Consider the following 18,221-nt stretch of genomic DNA (forward strand, 5'->3'; position numbering starts at 1 on the left):
TCACTCCCTGTACTTGCTTCTCGTCACCAGCGTCTGTCCTCACAACACCTGTCAGGTGGATGGATTATCTTGGCAAAGGAGAAATGCTCACTAACAGGGATGTAAACAAATGAATGTACAAAATTTGAAAGGAATAAGCTTGTTGTGTGTATGGAACATTTATGGGATGTTTTATTTCAGCTCATGAAACATGGGACCAACACTTTACATGTTGCGCTTATATCGTTTTTGTTCAGTGTATATATATATTTTCTGTTCAGTATAAATGGAAATCAAAACGTCTTACCTGTATGTGCCCTGTATTTTTACATGTCCTCTTAAAACTGCTTATAACACAAATTCTGCTTGTGATATCAAAGTTCTAACAACTAACATGTTAAATAAACTTCCTTAGGAAAAGTCAAGAAGGGAGGGGGGCATGACTAAAAATGGAAAAGATATTTCAATGTTAAATTCATGATGGGTCAAAATTACTCACTCAGCACCTTTTTTTCTAAGAGTGTAGAAAGGCTATCTAAAACCTGAAAGGGTTATTCAGCTATCTCCATAGGAGAACCCTTTTTGGTTCCAGGTAGAACCCTTTTGAGATCCATGTAGAACCCTTTACACAGAGGGTTCTACTTGGATATCAAAGGGGTTCTACCTGGAACCAAAAAGGGTTCTACCTGGAACCAAAAAGGGTTATCCTATGGGGACAGCCGAAAAACCCTTTTGGAACCCTTTTTTCTAAGAGTGTAGCGTTAAAAGGGTCAATTGTGATTGTACAGGGATTTTATGGTGCTGTACAGGGATTTTATGGTGCTGTTCAGTGCTATCACCGCTGCCCCGACCATCCAAATCCACTATTTATTTAGGACTATGCTAGCCTTATAGAACACCAAAACAAAAGCAGGTAGCCTACTGTACATTAACAGAAACTGTACTCAATGTATATGTGTAATGTATATGTTCCTAGGATTGGGACTTTTATCGTGTGGATGGATAAGTGTGTGTATGTGTGTGCGCGTGCATGCATGAGAGAGAGCTTGAGACTTGTGTGCGCTCTTTGTCTCAGAGCATAATAATTTCACCCCCACCACAGCACTACTCAAAATCTCTCCTTACAAAATTTCTTAGCCACTGTGTTAAAATGAATCGGGCAAATCCTTCATCAGTCCCTCATTGACTCATTTCGCATTCATCCCCTTCTCATTAGCAGGAGGTGTATGACCCATTTGGCTCAAGCAAGAATCCCCTTTCAACCACGTCATAAAACCTAAACTGTCTAGAAATATTAACTGATGCCCAAAAAACACCATCAGCAGTGAAACTAGGGCTGGAAAGCCCCTTTTCTCACTTTTTTCCCTGGAAGGCAATTTGTCTGTGTTTGGGAGAAAAGTACAGAGGCCAACTGCCAAGCCTCACACAGTTGGAGGCAGCTGCTCCACAGTAGCGGCTAGGCCAGGCTGTTGGTCTGAAGTGTTTGCAGGGGTCTCCTGTCCAGTGCTCAGAGTGAGAAGGGAAGAGAAATCAACAGCCCAGCGTGGCTAATCAACAACCCCATAACAACCTCACAGACCAGTCTACTGCTGTGGAAAACACTGCCTCGCTGTGTCGCAAATGGCACCCTATATAGTGCACTACGCTTGACCAGGGCCCATAGGGGCATTTCACAGGGCTCTGGTCAAAAGTACTGCACTATATAGGGAGTAGGGTGCCCTTTGGGACACAGACCCAGGTTTCATCTGACTGACTGTTTAATCTAGTCTCATCTGTAGAAGGGGTGGAGGGAGATTTCCTTGGGTGTGGGTAAGCAATATCTAAGCCATTTGGCTGCAGAGACAGGGGTGTGAATGAATCCACATATTATTCACATTGGGTCACACAGCTGAAAGCTGGCAAAAACAATAGCCTGAAAAACATAGTCACAGTGTCTCGATCATGAAAGTGGATGACTATGCCTGCATGCATGGCTTTGAAAGGTATGTGCCGTGTGCCAAGTGGCACCTTATTTATTCTATTTATAGCCCCATAGGGCTCTGGTCAAAAATAGTGCACTATATAGGGGTGCTATTTGCAAACCAGCCATTGAAATTAGGTTACATTGGTTTCTGCAGTATAATGAAGCAAAGTCACATCAGGACACAGCTACATGAATGGGACTGGGACTGTGGGGGTCATAGCTGGAGTTCGAACCATCTCCCTATGATCAACCAATCAGCATTCTCCTCATAAACGTTCTCAGGACATAAACCTGCTGTACTTAGCCTTCAGACAGCAAAACACAGAGCTTGGACAGAGAAGATGAATTGAACGACTGTGTGGACCCAGACCACGCTACGCTTTTAGCGCCACATTACTGACAGCACAGTGTCACAGGGCCACAGCCATCCTCTCACCTGGCTAACGTGCCTAGCGAAGCTAATCAACACATAGTCTTCTAAATGGCAGCGTATTCACTATATAGCCCTACTTTTGGCCAGGACCAATAGTGCATGATAGAGTGAACGGGTTGCCTTTGGAGACGCAACTCAAAGGGATAGATACTTTTTTTCATCTTGCTTGGAGGTTAAGGAGTGTCCTGTCTTCTTCGAGTAGCCTCTGCAGTGAGACAGTAGGGTGCGTCCTGATTTTCCCTCATCGTATCACTTAGCCAAGGCTAATCGCCTTAGCGTTTTCTGCCGTGCTCCGTGTTTCCCAAGGTGAAAGGACACGCACACTGCTGGATCTGGTAGAAATCACACTAAAATGTGAACGTGTGTCCAAGCCCAAAGCTAGGCGGCGCTGCAGAGAGACGATGGGTACAAAGTGGAGTGGATGAGATGCACTAGATATCAAATTCTAAATCCACAGCTAACGTTACTTGAAGTACTGTATGTTGTGTAGTATTTTCAAATGCTATTGAACAGATGGTGAGAGTGGATGACAGTGGGAAAAGCTAGAGGCTGTAGACCGGTTGCCAACTTATGCTGTTCAACGTAGACGTGTGTTGGAGTCTGCGGCATTAGCGCTACACCAGCCAAGCCATAGCCACCATTACTTTAGACAGCCTCTCCATATAGTCACATGGCTGGTTTGTGGTTGTAATCGGTCACATGCAGTGTGCACCTAAAGACATGGTGTGGTTTGGGCTGCAGCAGCCTTCGGCTCTGTGGTTTCAGTATGATCACACTGGCTCATTCCCTCCATCCCTTTTGGCTTTCTCCTTAGGCCCAAATCCCTTCCCAGCACGCTTCCCACACAGTGATTAGGTCCCGAACATCACCATATTCCCTGCATAGTGCACTACATTTGACCAGAGCCTATGAGTCCCGGTCAAATGTAGGGCACGCTACAGAGCAAAGGGTGCGATTTGGCACGCATCCTGTGAAACAGGTCTGCTTTCTCCCAAATGAAAATGGGCACGCAGAGATTTCGTCTTGTCCGACATCTGGGAAGAGGCTGTGCCACGAGCCAGCGAGTGAGATAGGCAATGTTTGGGTAAGGACGATAAGAGACACAGATTTCCAATTCCTCTCCGGGAGGAAATTAAATATTTGTGTGGTTTACTCACGAAGTGATGGAGTTGAGACTAATTTTGGAATTAAAATGTCAGTCTAACACTCTCTCTCTCTCTCTCACACACACACAGTGTGGGTGTAGCTAATCAGCAGAAAATGTAATTTAAACATTTCATTTTGTTATTAAATAGATACCCTGCTGTGTTGAGGTGTGTGCGTAGCAGAGTCGACCATATATACCGGTAGTACCTACATCCTGTTGAAATGGAAATGTGTGTGAGATTGTTGACCACACCTGCCTCTTCTGAAATACCCCTCATACTGGAATCCCCCTCAAATTCCTAATGACATTGAGTTCATTTGTCAAGGGTCCGCACTCCAAATTGTGTTTTTTCGTAGTGCTATTTATTTAATTTGGAGGCAACGAGGGCAAATTAATACTGTTTTAACTTTGGTAAACGCACCAGTTCTGAGAGCAGTGGTTTCAAGAACTTGCTGACATTCACATTGAGCTTCAGTCTGCGTTTATGTTTCACCAACACTCTGAGATAGCATTCCTTCAACTATGAAGCTCTAGTGTTCCTAAGACCCCCTCTCCCTCCCTAACACCCACAAAGGATGCATCCCAAATGGCACCTCTATTCCCTATGAAGTGGACTACTATGGGCCCTGGTCAAAAGTAGTGCACTATAAAGGGAATAGGCTGCCATTTGGGGGACACACATAGACACCATGATTGATCAGTTCAATCCCAAAACTTGGTATAGTTAGCCATTTCAAATCAGCCTCTGGATGAGGTGCTTCAACACTGCTTCAATGAGCTGCTCCTTCCCTTGGCCTGTCCTCCCCAGAAAACAGAGCAATCTGTCAGCAGTAAATACACAGACAGCAGCCTTGGATGTAAACAGAGCCCCAGATATAAACACAACATGCATCTACACAGAAAAACACAACTGAATCAAAGGAACATGGATATATACAATGGGAAAACAGAGGCTTACCTCCATTGTCTTTAAGATGCAGAGCAATCTTGGTGTCATCTGGAGAGAGAGAGAGAGAGAGAGAGAGAGAGAGAGACAGAGAATTACACATTACGACCTCTGTTTTGTCTGTGGTTTGTGAATATCCCCACAGCCAGAGAATTACATACAGAATCCATATGTCTATTATGAATTATAGGATCTCTATGTCCACAGCTCAGAGCTGCCTGACAACAACAACCACTATTAACCTCAATACTGGTAAAGAATGTGAATCAGATATTCAGAAATAATCATTAGCGATTATTACACAGGTTTATAGACAAATGTAACTTTTATTTTCCAGTTTATATTTCATTGCTAGATCATTTTCATTTGAAAAGGGAATTTACTCAATGTCTGAATTTTTTTGGGGGGGATATAATGCTCTCCCATGCATAATGCAAGAGCAAGAAGCAGTCTGGGGTTAAGCTACTATGAAACATTTAAATTCACTGTGAGAGGTGTGATATGAATTTACACCCCCCATAGGATACACATTATGTAAATTTGCCACATACTGTACATGAGCCGATAAAATGCTATGGGTGCCATTGCACCATCTCAAAACCAGAAAGAGCCTTGAAACGGGTCTCAACTAAGTAAATGTATTTCAAAGGATTTTAACATTTCAATTGCCAAGATCAAAGATAATTTAATGCATGCAACCATTTCCTAGAATAATTTCCTAGTCTAAGAAATGCCACGGTCTATGAGATAAGGTGTATGACAGCGAGGCAGGAAATCAAACTCGATTACCAATCCTGCCAGTGTCATGAATATGAACAATTATCATATGATGACATTAAACTGTGACAGTGAAGATTCCTCAAAGCCGCATCACACGGTATCTGAACTCATACAGGATACAGTATTAAAGAATGAACAGTGTTAGGAAGTGGGAGGGAACAGGAGAGGGAAAAGAGAGCTGCCCACACCCCACCATTGCCTCCCAGTATCCAGTCTGACTTGACCTTGGACCTCTACAGCTGAGGAGACTGGGGCGGATCAGAAAACTATCCTCCGTGCTTGTCAAGAAGTGTAAGGCTCTTTCTGTGTGTCAGCTTCACGGCACACACCACAGACAGATAGACCTCCTGGCTTTTTCATGCTAACACACACACACACACACACACACACACACACACACACACACACACACACACACACACACACACACACACACACACACCCCTGCTCCTCAGCGTGTCTGACCTCCAGTATCGTTGGGGTTTGTTTTCGTCTCTCAGCTGGACCTCTCTCACACTCCTCTCCACCTCTCTCCAGCATTCAAGGCATCTGTGCTCATATCACCACCTCATCCACCTCACTGAGGGAAGGTCTTCAAAAGCGGCAAACTGGGATTGGTACATCCATTTGGGGATTTTTAAATGAATGATATATACCGATTGATTTTTGAAGAATATAATTTATAGATGCCTCATGAGCTTTGTTGTTTTTCAAATCCCAGATTGCCTCTTTAACATCATCTGAGAGAAGTTATACCTACCAAGGAGAGCATAAGAGGGAAAAGGTCAAGGACTGAAACACTAAATATAAGACAGAGATTAGGAGAATGAAACGAAACCCTGCCCTCACGTCCATGAAATGAAACCCTGCCCTCACGTCCATGAAATGAAACCCTGCCCTCACGTCCATGAAATGAAACCCTGCCCTCACGTCCATGAAATGAAACCCTGCCCTCACGTCCATGAAATGAAAACCTGCCCTCACGTCCATGAAATGAAAACCTGCCCTCACGTCCATGAAATGAAAACCTGCCCTCACGTCCATGAAATGAAAACCTGCCCTCACAGTGGAAAGCCATATGGAATCCTAGGAGAAAATCCTGAAATGATTACTTTAGAACAGTGAAAAGTAGAACTGGATGTCATTGGAGTTTGTGTAGTGTGGGGTACCGGGAGCCAAAACCTTGGGCATCTGCTTTAGAGATCATCACCGACTAGAGCCGGATCTAGAACCATCTAACCCAGAACCCACAGGCAGAACCCCTACTGTAACTCACCACTCCAACCACCTTTAAACACCACTCTGCAATAACAAAACATGTAGTCTGTCTACAGGTTTAGCCTTCATTTTTTCATCAATTCCACAAGTCTGGGAAACCAAAGAGCACCTTACCATATCAACTATTATTAATGTCAGAGAGCACACTGAATTCTTCTGCTTTACCACTACTACACTCTTAGAAAAAAGGGTTCCAAAAGGGTTATTTGGCTGTCCCCATAGGAGAACCCTTTTTGGCTCCAGGAAGAACCCTTTTTGGTTCCAGGTAGAAGCCTTTTGAGTTCCATGTAGAATCCTCTGTAGAATGAGTTTTACATGGAACCCAAAAGGGTTCTACCTGCAACCAAAAACGGTTCTTCAAAGGGTTCTCCTATGGGGACAGTCGACGAATCCTTTAAGGTTCTAGATAGCAACATTTTTTGTAAGAGTGTATATATGTATGTATGTATACGGTGCCATATGCATGTCATTTGGGACACAGTCTACATCCCTCAATCTTCCTCATTGTGGTTGCATATTCCTACAATGGTGCATTCCTATAATACATCATCAGTCACCAGTAGACAATGCAAGCTGTTACATACTATAATGAATTCGACATAATTAGCTGTCTACACCTCTTTCTCTTGGGCGTTAGCAAGAGTGGATACTTGAGATGATAAGTTGACCATTAGCACAGTGTAGGCATTGTGTATCACCCAGGTATCCCAACCCATAACACATTAGTCAATTATCAACTTCAAGATGTACCGGTTACCGGCCAGAAAATACACCCTGCATAGGCTTTTAGTCATGATTAAAGTGCATAATGTGATTGTGCAGATAGTGACAGGGACATTAAGTTGAACATATTACTTTTCATGGGGAAGATGAATGGTACAGTTGAAGTGAATTACAGACATCTAATATTCAAGTCAGTACCGTGTGTGGGTAATATGTTAAGCTGATGAAGATGAATTAGCTATTTGTTTCAATACATACGTGGCTTGACGTTTTAATTTCCCTTGACATCAGGGCAATGAAGTGTAAATAGCTGTAATTAAGTCAGGGTGCGCCTCAAATAGCACCCTATTCCCAATGGGCCTTGGTCAATAGTAGTGCACAACATAGGGAATAGGGTGCCATTTGGGATGCATTTTCAGCTTTAACCTTTATTTAACTAGGCAAGTCCGTTAAGAACAAATTCTTATTTACAATGACGGCCTACACCGGCCAAACCTGGACGATGCGGGGCCAATTGTGCGCCCCTATGGGACTCCCAATCACAGCCGGTTGTGATACAGCCTGGAATCGAACCAAGGTGTCTGTAGTGACGCTTCTAGCACTGAGATGCAGTGCCTTAGACCGCTGTTCCACTTAGAAGGAGAACTTCACCGTTTCTCCTGACATCAGCAGGAAAGAAAGGAATGATCACAATTATTTTTCTGTGTGGGTGCATGTCTTTAAAATTTTAGAGATATTGTCCTAATTCAATCTGCATTGTTTAGCTGGGTAAAACACAGCTTGCATGCCCTGCATCATTTGTTGCCATCTAGTGTGCATTTGGTGCTCAAGGAAAACAATCCGGATAGTTCTATTACTGAAGAAACAGTGAAAGAGGCAGAGAAGTTATACAGGGCATTCAGGAAGGATTCAGACTCCTTGACTTTTTCCACATGTGACCGACCGGCTTGATTCGGTCTTATGTATCAAAATTGGAGATTGTGTTTTTTACATTGGTTAAAAGTAGTATCATACCCATTGTTCCTCAACTGTAGTGTAAGTAATTCTGCTTTGAACGTTGATAAACCTCACTTTTGAGAAAATGGCCCTTGAATGTTTTGGTTCACCTACTGGAGAGCTCTTCTTTGTCTACACCCATTCAGCATCGTTCACACCCTCTTAAGCTTTAGTCCCACCCAGCTCTTTAAGGATTCACTTGTGAGGCCATGTACTAAACAACCAAAGATTTCAAGACTAAAGGCTGGTTTATACTACGGGGGTGTTCATCAATTCAATCTGGAGTGCCATAATGTGCGCAGAGTGTACTCTGGGCATTTGTAAATTCAGAGCGTTGTCAGATTGTCAGTTCGTAAAATCTGAGCGTTTCACTCTCGGAGCATTCAGAGCGCACACTGGACGCTCTGGCCAAGGAGTCGGGTTGATCTGACCTAACAACAGCAGTCAAGCACCCAAGCTAACTGGCTAATGTTGGCTAGCTTGCTAGCTACTTCCAGACTCAAATAAGGGAACAACTCACTCTGACCATTTTACTCGCAGTCAAGCACCCAAGCTAACTGGCTAACGTTGGCTAGCTTGCTAGCTACTTTCGGACACAAATGAGGGAACAGCTCACTCTGACCATTTTACTGGCCCTAGCAGAGGTGGTTAGGCTGTTTTTATGTTATCCAGAGAATTGATGACTGAAAATGTGCTGTTGGCAACCATTTAATTACGCTTTTTTGACAACGTTTTCTGACACCGGCCATATTCAATGGGTGTTGAGCGTTTGTCAATTTTGTCAGTTATTCTGCGCTCTGGCACACTCAGACGAGTGCTCTGAAATTGGAGCACTCGTCTGAAAAAGGTTCCTGTCTTTAGACAAAAATGACAAAGCAAAAACAGGTTTTTAGAAATGTTTGAAAATGTATCAAAATGGAAATATTACATTTACATAAGAAATCAGATCCTTTACTCAGTACTTTGTTTAAGCACCTTTGGCAGCAATTACAGTCTTGAGTCATATTGGGTATGACGCTTCAAGCTTGGCTCAGGCTGGGCTACTCAAGGATATTCAGAGACTTGTCCTGAAGCCACTCCTGCATTGTCTTGGCTGTGTGCTTAGGGTCATTGTCCTGTTGGAAGGTAAACGTTCGCCCCAGTCTGAGGTCCTGAGCTCTCTGGAGCAGGTTTTCATCAAGGATCTCTCTGTACTCCGTTTATCTTTCCCACGATCCTGACTAGTCTCCCAGTCCTTACCGCTGAAAAACATCCCCACAGTATGACGCTGCATCCACCATGCTTTACCGTACGGATGGTGCCAGGTTTCCTCCAGACGTGATGCTTGGCATTCAGGCCAAAGAGTTCAATCTTGGTTTCATCAGACCAGAGAATCTTGTTTCTCATGGTCTGAGAGTCCTTTAGGTGCCTTTTGACAAACTCCAAGTGGGCTGTCATGTGCCTTTTACTGAGGAGTGGCTGAGGAAACGTACCAGGTACTTTGTTTTACTTAACGTCCCAACAGCACATCCATCACATCTTCTTAGCCTACCCTTCTGTTCGAAGGTAGTCTCAGGGTTGTGTGCATTAAGACTCACTGTAGCAAAACATTTGCATCGGAAAACAAGCTTTTCTCATTGGACAATTTCAGATAGTGTGACTCCACTTACGTTAGTTTTATACAACGGGTGGTTTGGAATTCCCATTGTCAGAGTCTATCCTGCCCAGGATATACTAGACAACATACACATGGCCAGCACATTCATAAGAAGTGCCATTGTTTATGTCGTTACCTAGCAACGCAGTACCACCACCACCACCACCACCATAACCACCGCTACCACTACTACTGTCTCATTGGCCCAGCCATGCAACTCATAAACTTGATCTACATAGTAAAACAGATCTAGACATTATCGCCGACATTTGCAACATTGTCGCAATATTGAAATTCGATTGCCACTGTGTCCCATAGTAATGAACAGGTCGGGATGAGACAGACAGGCAGCTTTTCTCAGCCAGTCGAAATCATGAATCAGCCAAATTTTTTATGGATATACACTATATATACAAAGGTATGTGGACACCCTTTCAAATTAGTGGATTCGGCTATTTCAGCCACACCCGTTGCTGACGAGTGTATAAAATTGAGCACACAGCCATGCAATCACCATAGACAAATATTGGCAGTAGAATGGCCTTACTGAAGAGCTCAGTGACTTTCAACATGGCACCATCATAGGATACCACCTTTCCAAGAAGTCTGTTCGTCAGATTTCTGCCCTGCTAGAGCTGCCACTGTTATTGTGAAGTGGAAACGTCTAGGAGCAACAACGGCTCAGCCACACAAGCTCACAGAACAGGACCGCCGATTGCTGAAGCGCTGGAGTGGTGTAAAGCTTGCCGCCATTGGACTCTGGAGTAGTGGAAACGCGTTCTCTGGAGTGATGAATAATGCTTCATCATCTGGCAGTCCGACGGACGAATCTGGATTTGGCTGGTGCCAGGGGAACGCTACCTGCCCAAATGCATAGTGCCAAATGTAAAGTTTGATGGAGGAGGAATAAGGGTCTGGGCCTGTTTTTCATGACTAGGCCCCCTAGGTCCCTTTTTCATGGCTAGGCCCCTTTTTTTCCAGGCTAGGCCCCTTAGTTCCAGTGAAGAGAAATCTTAACGCTATAGCATACAATGACATTCTAGACGATCTTGTGCTTCCAACTTTGTGGCAATAGTTTGGGGAAGGCCCTTTCCTGTTACAGCATAAAAATTCCCCCTGTGCACAAAGCAAGGTCCATATGGTTTGTTGAGATTGGTGTGGAAGAACTTGACTGGCCTGCACAGAGCCCTGACCTCAACCCCATTGAATGCCTTTAGGATTAATTGGAACGCCGACTGCGAGCCATGCCTAATGACCCAACATCAGTGCCTGACCTCACTAATGCTCTTGTGGTTGAATGGAAACAAGTCCCAGCAGCAATGTTCCAACATCTAGTGGAAAGCTTTCCCAGAAGATTGGAGCCTGTTATAGCAGCAAAGGGGGGACTAACTCCATATGAATTCCCATGATTTTGTAATGAGATGTTCGACAAGCAAGTGTCAACATACTTCTGGTTATGTAGTGTATATACACTGAACAAAAATATAAATATAAAAGTTTTGGTCCCATTTTTCATGAGCTGAAATAAAAGATCCCAGAAATGTTCCATACGCACATAAATGTTGTTTCTCTCAAATGTTGTGCACAAACTTGTTTACCTCCCTGTTAGTGAGCATTTTTCCTTTACCAAGATAATCCAGCCACCTGATGTATGCACATGTAGATATGGTTAAAGTGACTATGCATATATGATGAACAGAGAGTAGCAGTAGCGTAAAAGAGGGGGTTGGCGGGTGGTGGGTGGGACACAATGCAGATAGCCCGGTTAGCCAATGTGCGGGAGCACTGGTTGGTCGGCCCAACTGAGGTAGTATGTACATGAGTGTATAGTTATAGTGACTATGCATATATGATAAACAGAGAGTAGCAGCAGCGTAAAAAAAGGTGTTGCGGGGGGCGGTTGGGGGAGCTCACAATGCAAATAGTCTGGGTAGCCATTTCATTACCTGTTCAGGAGTCTTATGGCTTGGGGGTAAAAACTGTTGAGAAGCCTTTTTGTCCTAGACTTGGCACTCTAGTACCGCTTGCCATGCCATACTGTATGCCATCCCTAGACATTACACTCGCCAGAGTTTCGCATCACATTTAACAAACCAAACGTTGAAATACCATTAAAGAACGTAGAGTCACCGCCCAGCACTAGTCTCATGTATTGTTTCTTAATTATTTATAAAACCCTCTTAGGCCTCACTCCCCCCTATCTGAGATATCTACTGCAGCCCTCATCCTCCACATACAACACCTGTTCTGCTAGTCACATTCTGTTAAAGGTCCTCAAAGCACACACATCCCTGGGTTGCTCCTCTTTTCAGTTCGCTGCTTCTAGCGACTGGAACGAGCTGCAACAAACACTCAAACTGGACAGACTTCTCAATCTCTTAAAAGACTCAATCATGGACACTCTTACTGACAGTTGTGGCTGCTTGGTGTGATGTATTGTTGTCTCTACCTTCTTGCCCTTTGTGCTGTTGTCTGTGCCCAATAATGTTTGTACCATATTTTGTTCTGCTACCATGTTGTGCTGCTGCCATGTTGTGTTGCTACCATGCTGTGTTGTCATGTGTTGCTGCCATGCTATGTTGTTGTCTTAGGTCTCTCTTTATTTAGTGCTGTGTTGTCTCTCTTGTCGTGATGTGTGTTTTGTCCAATATTTGTATTTTATTTTTTATTTTAAATCCCAGCCCCGCAGGAGGCCTTTTGCCTTTTGGTAGGCCGTCATTATAAATAAGAATTTGTTCTTAACTGACTTGCCTAGTTAAATAAAGATGAAATAAAAAATAACAAAAACTAAAAATAATTTGTTTTGTGCTATCTGAGCAAGATACTGTTTTTCCTGACCATGTGACCTGACCAGTACTCAAGACACTGGTTGGAGTTGTCTGCTTTGGGGCATATGTTAGTTGTCTTACCTTCAGTGGGGACGCTGGTTGGGGGGTGGGATGTGGACGAGGAGGCTCTGGCTGTGGTGGTCTCTCCTCTGCTTCTGCTCTGGCCTGTTGTCTTGGCAACTAACGTGGTGGTGAATGGATAGAGTTGTGTGGTGTTGATGATATCACAGCTTTTGTCTTTGGTCTGCAAAACAGCATACAAGAGTCCTCTTTCTCATGCAATGTAGAAATACTGGTACTTTTCAAATAAGAGAGAGTAAGAGAGTGAGAGATAGATAGTTAGATAGTGAGAGGAATAACTGAGGCATCCCTTTCCCCCTGCATGTAGCAGACCAGAGCATCCATCAACCTGGCAGCCACACAGAAAAACATTACAGCCGATACACACGCGCGCACCACACCATGTCCCCACTCACTCGCTATTCATATTAGAAAGCTAGTCATTTCCATCAGCCAGGATGATATTCACCTCATCAGGACAGCTGTTATCAACCCAGTCCTGCCGATGGCGGTCAAACCCACTGGAACACCTGAAACCAGATGAGAGGATATTCAGAAAGAGCTTAGGAACATGAACCCTAGACATGCATCACTAAAAAGGACAAACCGCAATCAAAGACGGATTGGATAAATCTCTAAAACATCAATTATACTAACAGATACATCCAGCTCTGTAGACCTGCAGACGTTACATGATACCAAAATAATCCAATCAGACCCCACACCTTGCTGGGAGTCTAAAATACAGGAAGTCCAAAGGGGGAACAGCCCATGATTATTAGAATATGGGGTGGATTTGTGAAGAGGAAGTTCACTGGGTCAAACTGCTCAGAGTACAGGGGTTGGTGGAGGGGGTGAAAGGAAATGGGAAAGGGGGAATAGGTAATGCCTGTGTCATGCCTCCCAACCCGAGGCGACGAATAAACTCTGTTTAGCCTTTGATCAGGGGCAACTGCTCATTCTTCCTCTTGTTCACAGATCATAATGACTAATATCACCCCCTTCCCTATCACTCTCTTTTCTTCTCCTCTCTCTTCAGTAAGCATATTTCCTGCTTTGACACAGAGGGAAAGTTTGTTTTCTCTCTCTCTCTCTCTCTCTCTCTCTCTCTCTCTCTCTCTCTCTCTCTCTCTCTCTCTCTCTCTCTCTCTCTCTCTCTCTCTCTCTCTCTCTCTCTCTCTCTCTCTCTCTCTCTCCTCTCTCTCTCTCTCTCTCTCTCTCTCTCTCTCTCTCTCTCTCTCTCTCTCTCTCTCTCTCTCTCTCTCTCTCTCTCTCTCTCTCTCTCTCTCTCTCTCTCTCTCTCTCTCTCTCTCTCTCTCTCTGCAGTATGTTTTGTCTGCCTGAAACTCTGAAGTCAGAGAAATATGTCTGCTCTCTCATATCACCAATGGCGGAGGTGGTAAACCAATTTCATACACCTCAATAAAAACCTGGAAGACTACAAACACAATAGCATAAACCCACCAAATCTAATCGACATGGAGCAGTGGCGGCTGGTTGGCGGAGATATCAGACGATGGGCTCATAATGGCTGGAATGGAATAGATGGGAAGGTACTTAAGTTTCCATGTGTTTGATACCGTTTCATTTATTACAAATCTCCACCCACAAGCTACCACTGCCAGGAAGGCAGACAGGCCGAGTTATCCTCCATCCTTATTCTCATCAGATCCTATAACTCCCATTAGCCCTGCATGGTGGATATTATTATGGCAAAGCTCTCCGTGTGGAGGAAGAAGAGGAGTCCATTCCCATCTCTCTCTGCTCTCTAATCAGCCCACGCTCCCCGGATTTCACAATTTCTGCCGGTAAAATCATCTGTCCAATCAGTCGAGACTGATTCCTCCGGTAAATCCACCTAATTTTTCCTATGTTTTCCTGGGAGAAGCGAAAGGAGAGAGGGAGAGAGTCGGAGAAAGGATATCACAACATCACAGGTCTGGCCAGTCCCTCCGGATCCTTTCCCATTTAGGTTTAACCTTAATGTCATCCAGCCTCTGAGACCAACTCCATCCCAAATGGCAACCCATTCCCCTATGGGTCATGATCAAAAGTAGAGCACTATTTAGGGTGCCATTTGGAATGCATACCAGACCTTCCTTCCAACATCCACTCAGACGCCACACTGCTAATTCTAAATGGGTTGAGCTACCTCATTTGAATAGAAATGTATACATCTGGGAAAGATTTTAGTTTGGTCTTCGTTTTCTCCCCCCTCTTTCACGGTATAGAGGATGCATTTCTTTATTGGGTTTAAAAGACTCATTGGTTTCTCTTGAACACTAAAAACTGACTCTTTGGATCAACCCTTAAAAATTACCTCAACTGGTAACAAGTAAATGACTTAGATTCTCTCAATTGAAAAACACTACATTTGTTGAAACCAAATACACAAAGGGTATAAAACATTAGGAACACCTCCCTGATATTGAATTGAACACATAGACAATCCATGTCTCAATTGTCTTAAGGCATGAAACTCCTTCTTTTACCTGTCTCCTCCCCTTCATCTACACTGATTGAAGTGGATTTAACAACTGACATCAATAAGGGATCATAGATTTCACCTGGATTCACCTGGTCAGTCATTCATTGAAAGAGCAGGTGTTCCTAATGTTTTGTGCACTCAGTGTATACGATTCAATTCCAAATGTTTTTGATTATTACCAAACCTTTATTTCAAACTGGATTTTCAGTTAATTGAAAATGGAACCTTTTTCAAAATATCGCCCTTTCTTATACAAGCCATACAAAGGTGGTCGCAATTCCAATTTCATCCTCCAGAAAAGACAGAACAAATATTACAACAAATAATATGTTTATATTCAAATATAGTAATTGATAAAAAAACAACATTCTTTATGGAACATAAAAAATAAAAAAATCTTTGTATGCCCTATCCAAAATTACAACCAACCAGCATTACAGCAAAAATGGAGGAGGCAAGTGAAGAAGGTAGGGAAGTTGTTTGTCTGCCCTTTATTAAAGACCCCCCCAAGTATATATATATTTTACTTGAGGACCAAACTTTTGACTGCGGCGCCATACAGGTTGCAAAATAGTTAGGAAGAGATTTCCGATACGCTGATTCCGTGGCACATGGTTTATGAACTGATACGCAAAACAATGCTGATTCAAACCTTTAAAAAAATAAAATAATAATAAATACAAAACACATTTTACAACCATCTCAGCTCTGCAGATTTTGCCACGGAGAAACAAAATCACAAGTTCACTTATTTTGGTATTGCCCCTATGTAGCTTGTTTCTGGTCACATGATCAGGAAGGGCTGAAAAATTACATTTATCTAAAATTAACCCGACAAATAGAACCGTTGGGAGACTTTGAAAACCATAGACAATCAATCAACAATATATATAATAATACTTTTAGTAAAAATATTTATCTTTAACTTACAATCTGTAGATACTATGCAATTAGACAGAGTATCTAGGTCTGGTATGCTCTGGTCATTCAGAGACACTCCTGCGTTGTCTTGGCTGTGTGCTTAGGGTCGTTGTCCTGTTGGAAGGTGAACCTTCACCCCAGTCTGAGATCCTGAGCAAGGATCTCTCTCCGTTCATCTTTTCCTCAATCCTGACTAGTCTCCCAGTCCCTGCCGCTGAAAAACATCCCCACAGCATGATGCTGCCACCACCATGTATCACTATAGGGATGGTGCCGGGTTTCCTCCAGACCTGACACATGACATTCAGGCCAAAGAGTTCAATCTTTGTTTCATCGGACCAGAGAATCTTGTTTCTCATGGTCAGATTCCTTTAGGTGCCTTTTGGCAAACTGTCATTTGCCTTTTACTAAGGAGTGGCTTCCGTCTGGCCACTCTACTATAAAGGCCTGATTGGTGGAGTGCTGCAGAGACGTTTGTCCTTCTGGTTTTGTGACGAATAAGCCATCTGATTAAATGAAAGATGGAGTTGAATTTGTCTTTCTGCCCATCATTTAATTTAAAGTACTTCAAAAATGGTTTCCATTATTCTTTGTATCATTGATCTTGGCCTCAGAATACAGTTTCCTCTTCATTTTGTTGAGTCACATAATTTCTCAATTTGCAGTAAGTCAGCCAGCCAGCCAGATGTGCAGCCAGACTTATTAGCCATTCCTTTTCCCCCATGTCCTTCAACCATACAGTTTTTCAATTCCTATGCAAGCTGGGCGAGCTATGCAAGCTAGAGCTCACAGGGTCAACATAGCTACTTATCAGAGTGTGTAGGAATGATGAGACCATGATTACACTTTTGGCACGACACACAATCTATCTCCCACAAACGATGCAATGTGATTGAATAAAATACAGAGTGGCCACAACTTATTAAAGCGCAACACTTTTCATCTTTGAAGTCTCTTCCACCTTTGATGTGGTGGCAGTAATTTTGATATTACAGTCATGATGCACAACTACTGGGTATTCCAAGTAAACAAATCCCGCACCGACCGTCTCTTCTCACCAAATTAGCTCTCAGCAATATTGGCAACCACGGCCAGTCGCTGGTCCATAGCGATGCCTTGAATGCTTTATTAGCTCCAACACGCTTTTAATTGTCCAACCCAGCCCAGCACTCAGCTTGCATACATCAGAGGCAGCAACAAGCTGATTTAGCCTGAAATGCAATGGGGGAGAAAACACCCAGCATTCACCTTTCCAGAGAGTGGGGGAGCGAGAGAAAGGGAGAGAGAGGGGAGGGGGAGAAAAAGAGAATCAGAAAGGCAGAGAAAAAGAAAGAGAGTAAAGCCAGAGAGAGGGAGATATAGTTCATTACAGCCGTTCTCTAAAATCATAGGTGTCTTTCATTCATTAACCCGCGGCCCAACAATGCTGCAACGCATTTAAATTGGCTTGTTTAAACTGTGCATTCGTTTGCCTTTTCCATTGAAGTTTGTTGTTGAAGGATACAAAGGATGGAGCAAGCCCCAACCATGTGATGCAGCACGGGCACGTTTCTATCTCATTAAAATGCAGCATAATTAGATCATTATAATTCAGGTGTAGATTGTCTCCGCAGCTCTGTGGGATACAGAATACATGTAGATTGGCAATTGTGGTCCTGTATGGCTCAATTGGTAGAGCATTGCGCTCACAGTGCCAGGATTATGGTTTTGATTCCCAGGGCCACCAGGAAGTAAAATGTACACACACATGACTGTATTATTAGTAGTAGTATAGTTTGATGGAGAGAGGACACAGAGGAAAAGGCTAAACCCTGACCTTTTGGCACCTCACAAATTCCTTGTAGGGGACATCTCCTAAATTGTGCATCGTCACTCAGAATAAATTATACGTCATTCAATAATGGATGCATAAGCCACTTAAAGGCTTCTTCACAAATGGCACCCTTTTTACAAAAGTAGCGCACTATGTGGGGAATAGGGTGCCATTTAGGAAGTGGCCAAAGTGTAGAGACATATGAGAAGGGGAAATAATAGTAGTCCAAC

The 18,221-nt window shown here is 43.4% G+C and overlaps 1 protein-coding gene across 1 annotated transcript in view; it reads right to left on the reverse strand.

Annotated features, from left to right (window-relative positions):
- Positions 1 to 18,221, reverse strand: part of LOC106578707 (plexin domain-containing protein 2) — a 171,327-nt gene that overhangs the window by 17,466 nt on the left and 135,640 nt on the right. Inside the window, exons 10-12 of the mRNA XM_014157836.3 lie at positions 13,239 to 13,299; positions 12,791 to 12,953; positions 4,481 to 4,519 (exon numbers count right to left, since the gene is read on the reverse strand). Coding sequence (XP_014013311.3) covers positions 4,481 to 4,519; positions 12,791 to 12,953; positions 13,239 to 13,299 — 263 coding nt within the window. The remainder of the gene's footprint in view (positions 1 to 4,480; positions 4,520 to 12,790; positions 12,954 to 13,238; positions 13,300 to 18,221) is intronic.

Source organism: Salmo salar, chromosome 19 (assembly GCF_965601325.2).
Source record: "Salmo salar chromosome 19, fSalSal1, whole genome shotgun sequence".
Classification (NCBI taxonomy): domain Eukaryota; kingdom Metazoa; phylum Chordata; class Actinopteri; order Salmoniformes; family Salmonidae; genus Salmo; species Salmo salar.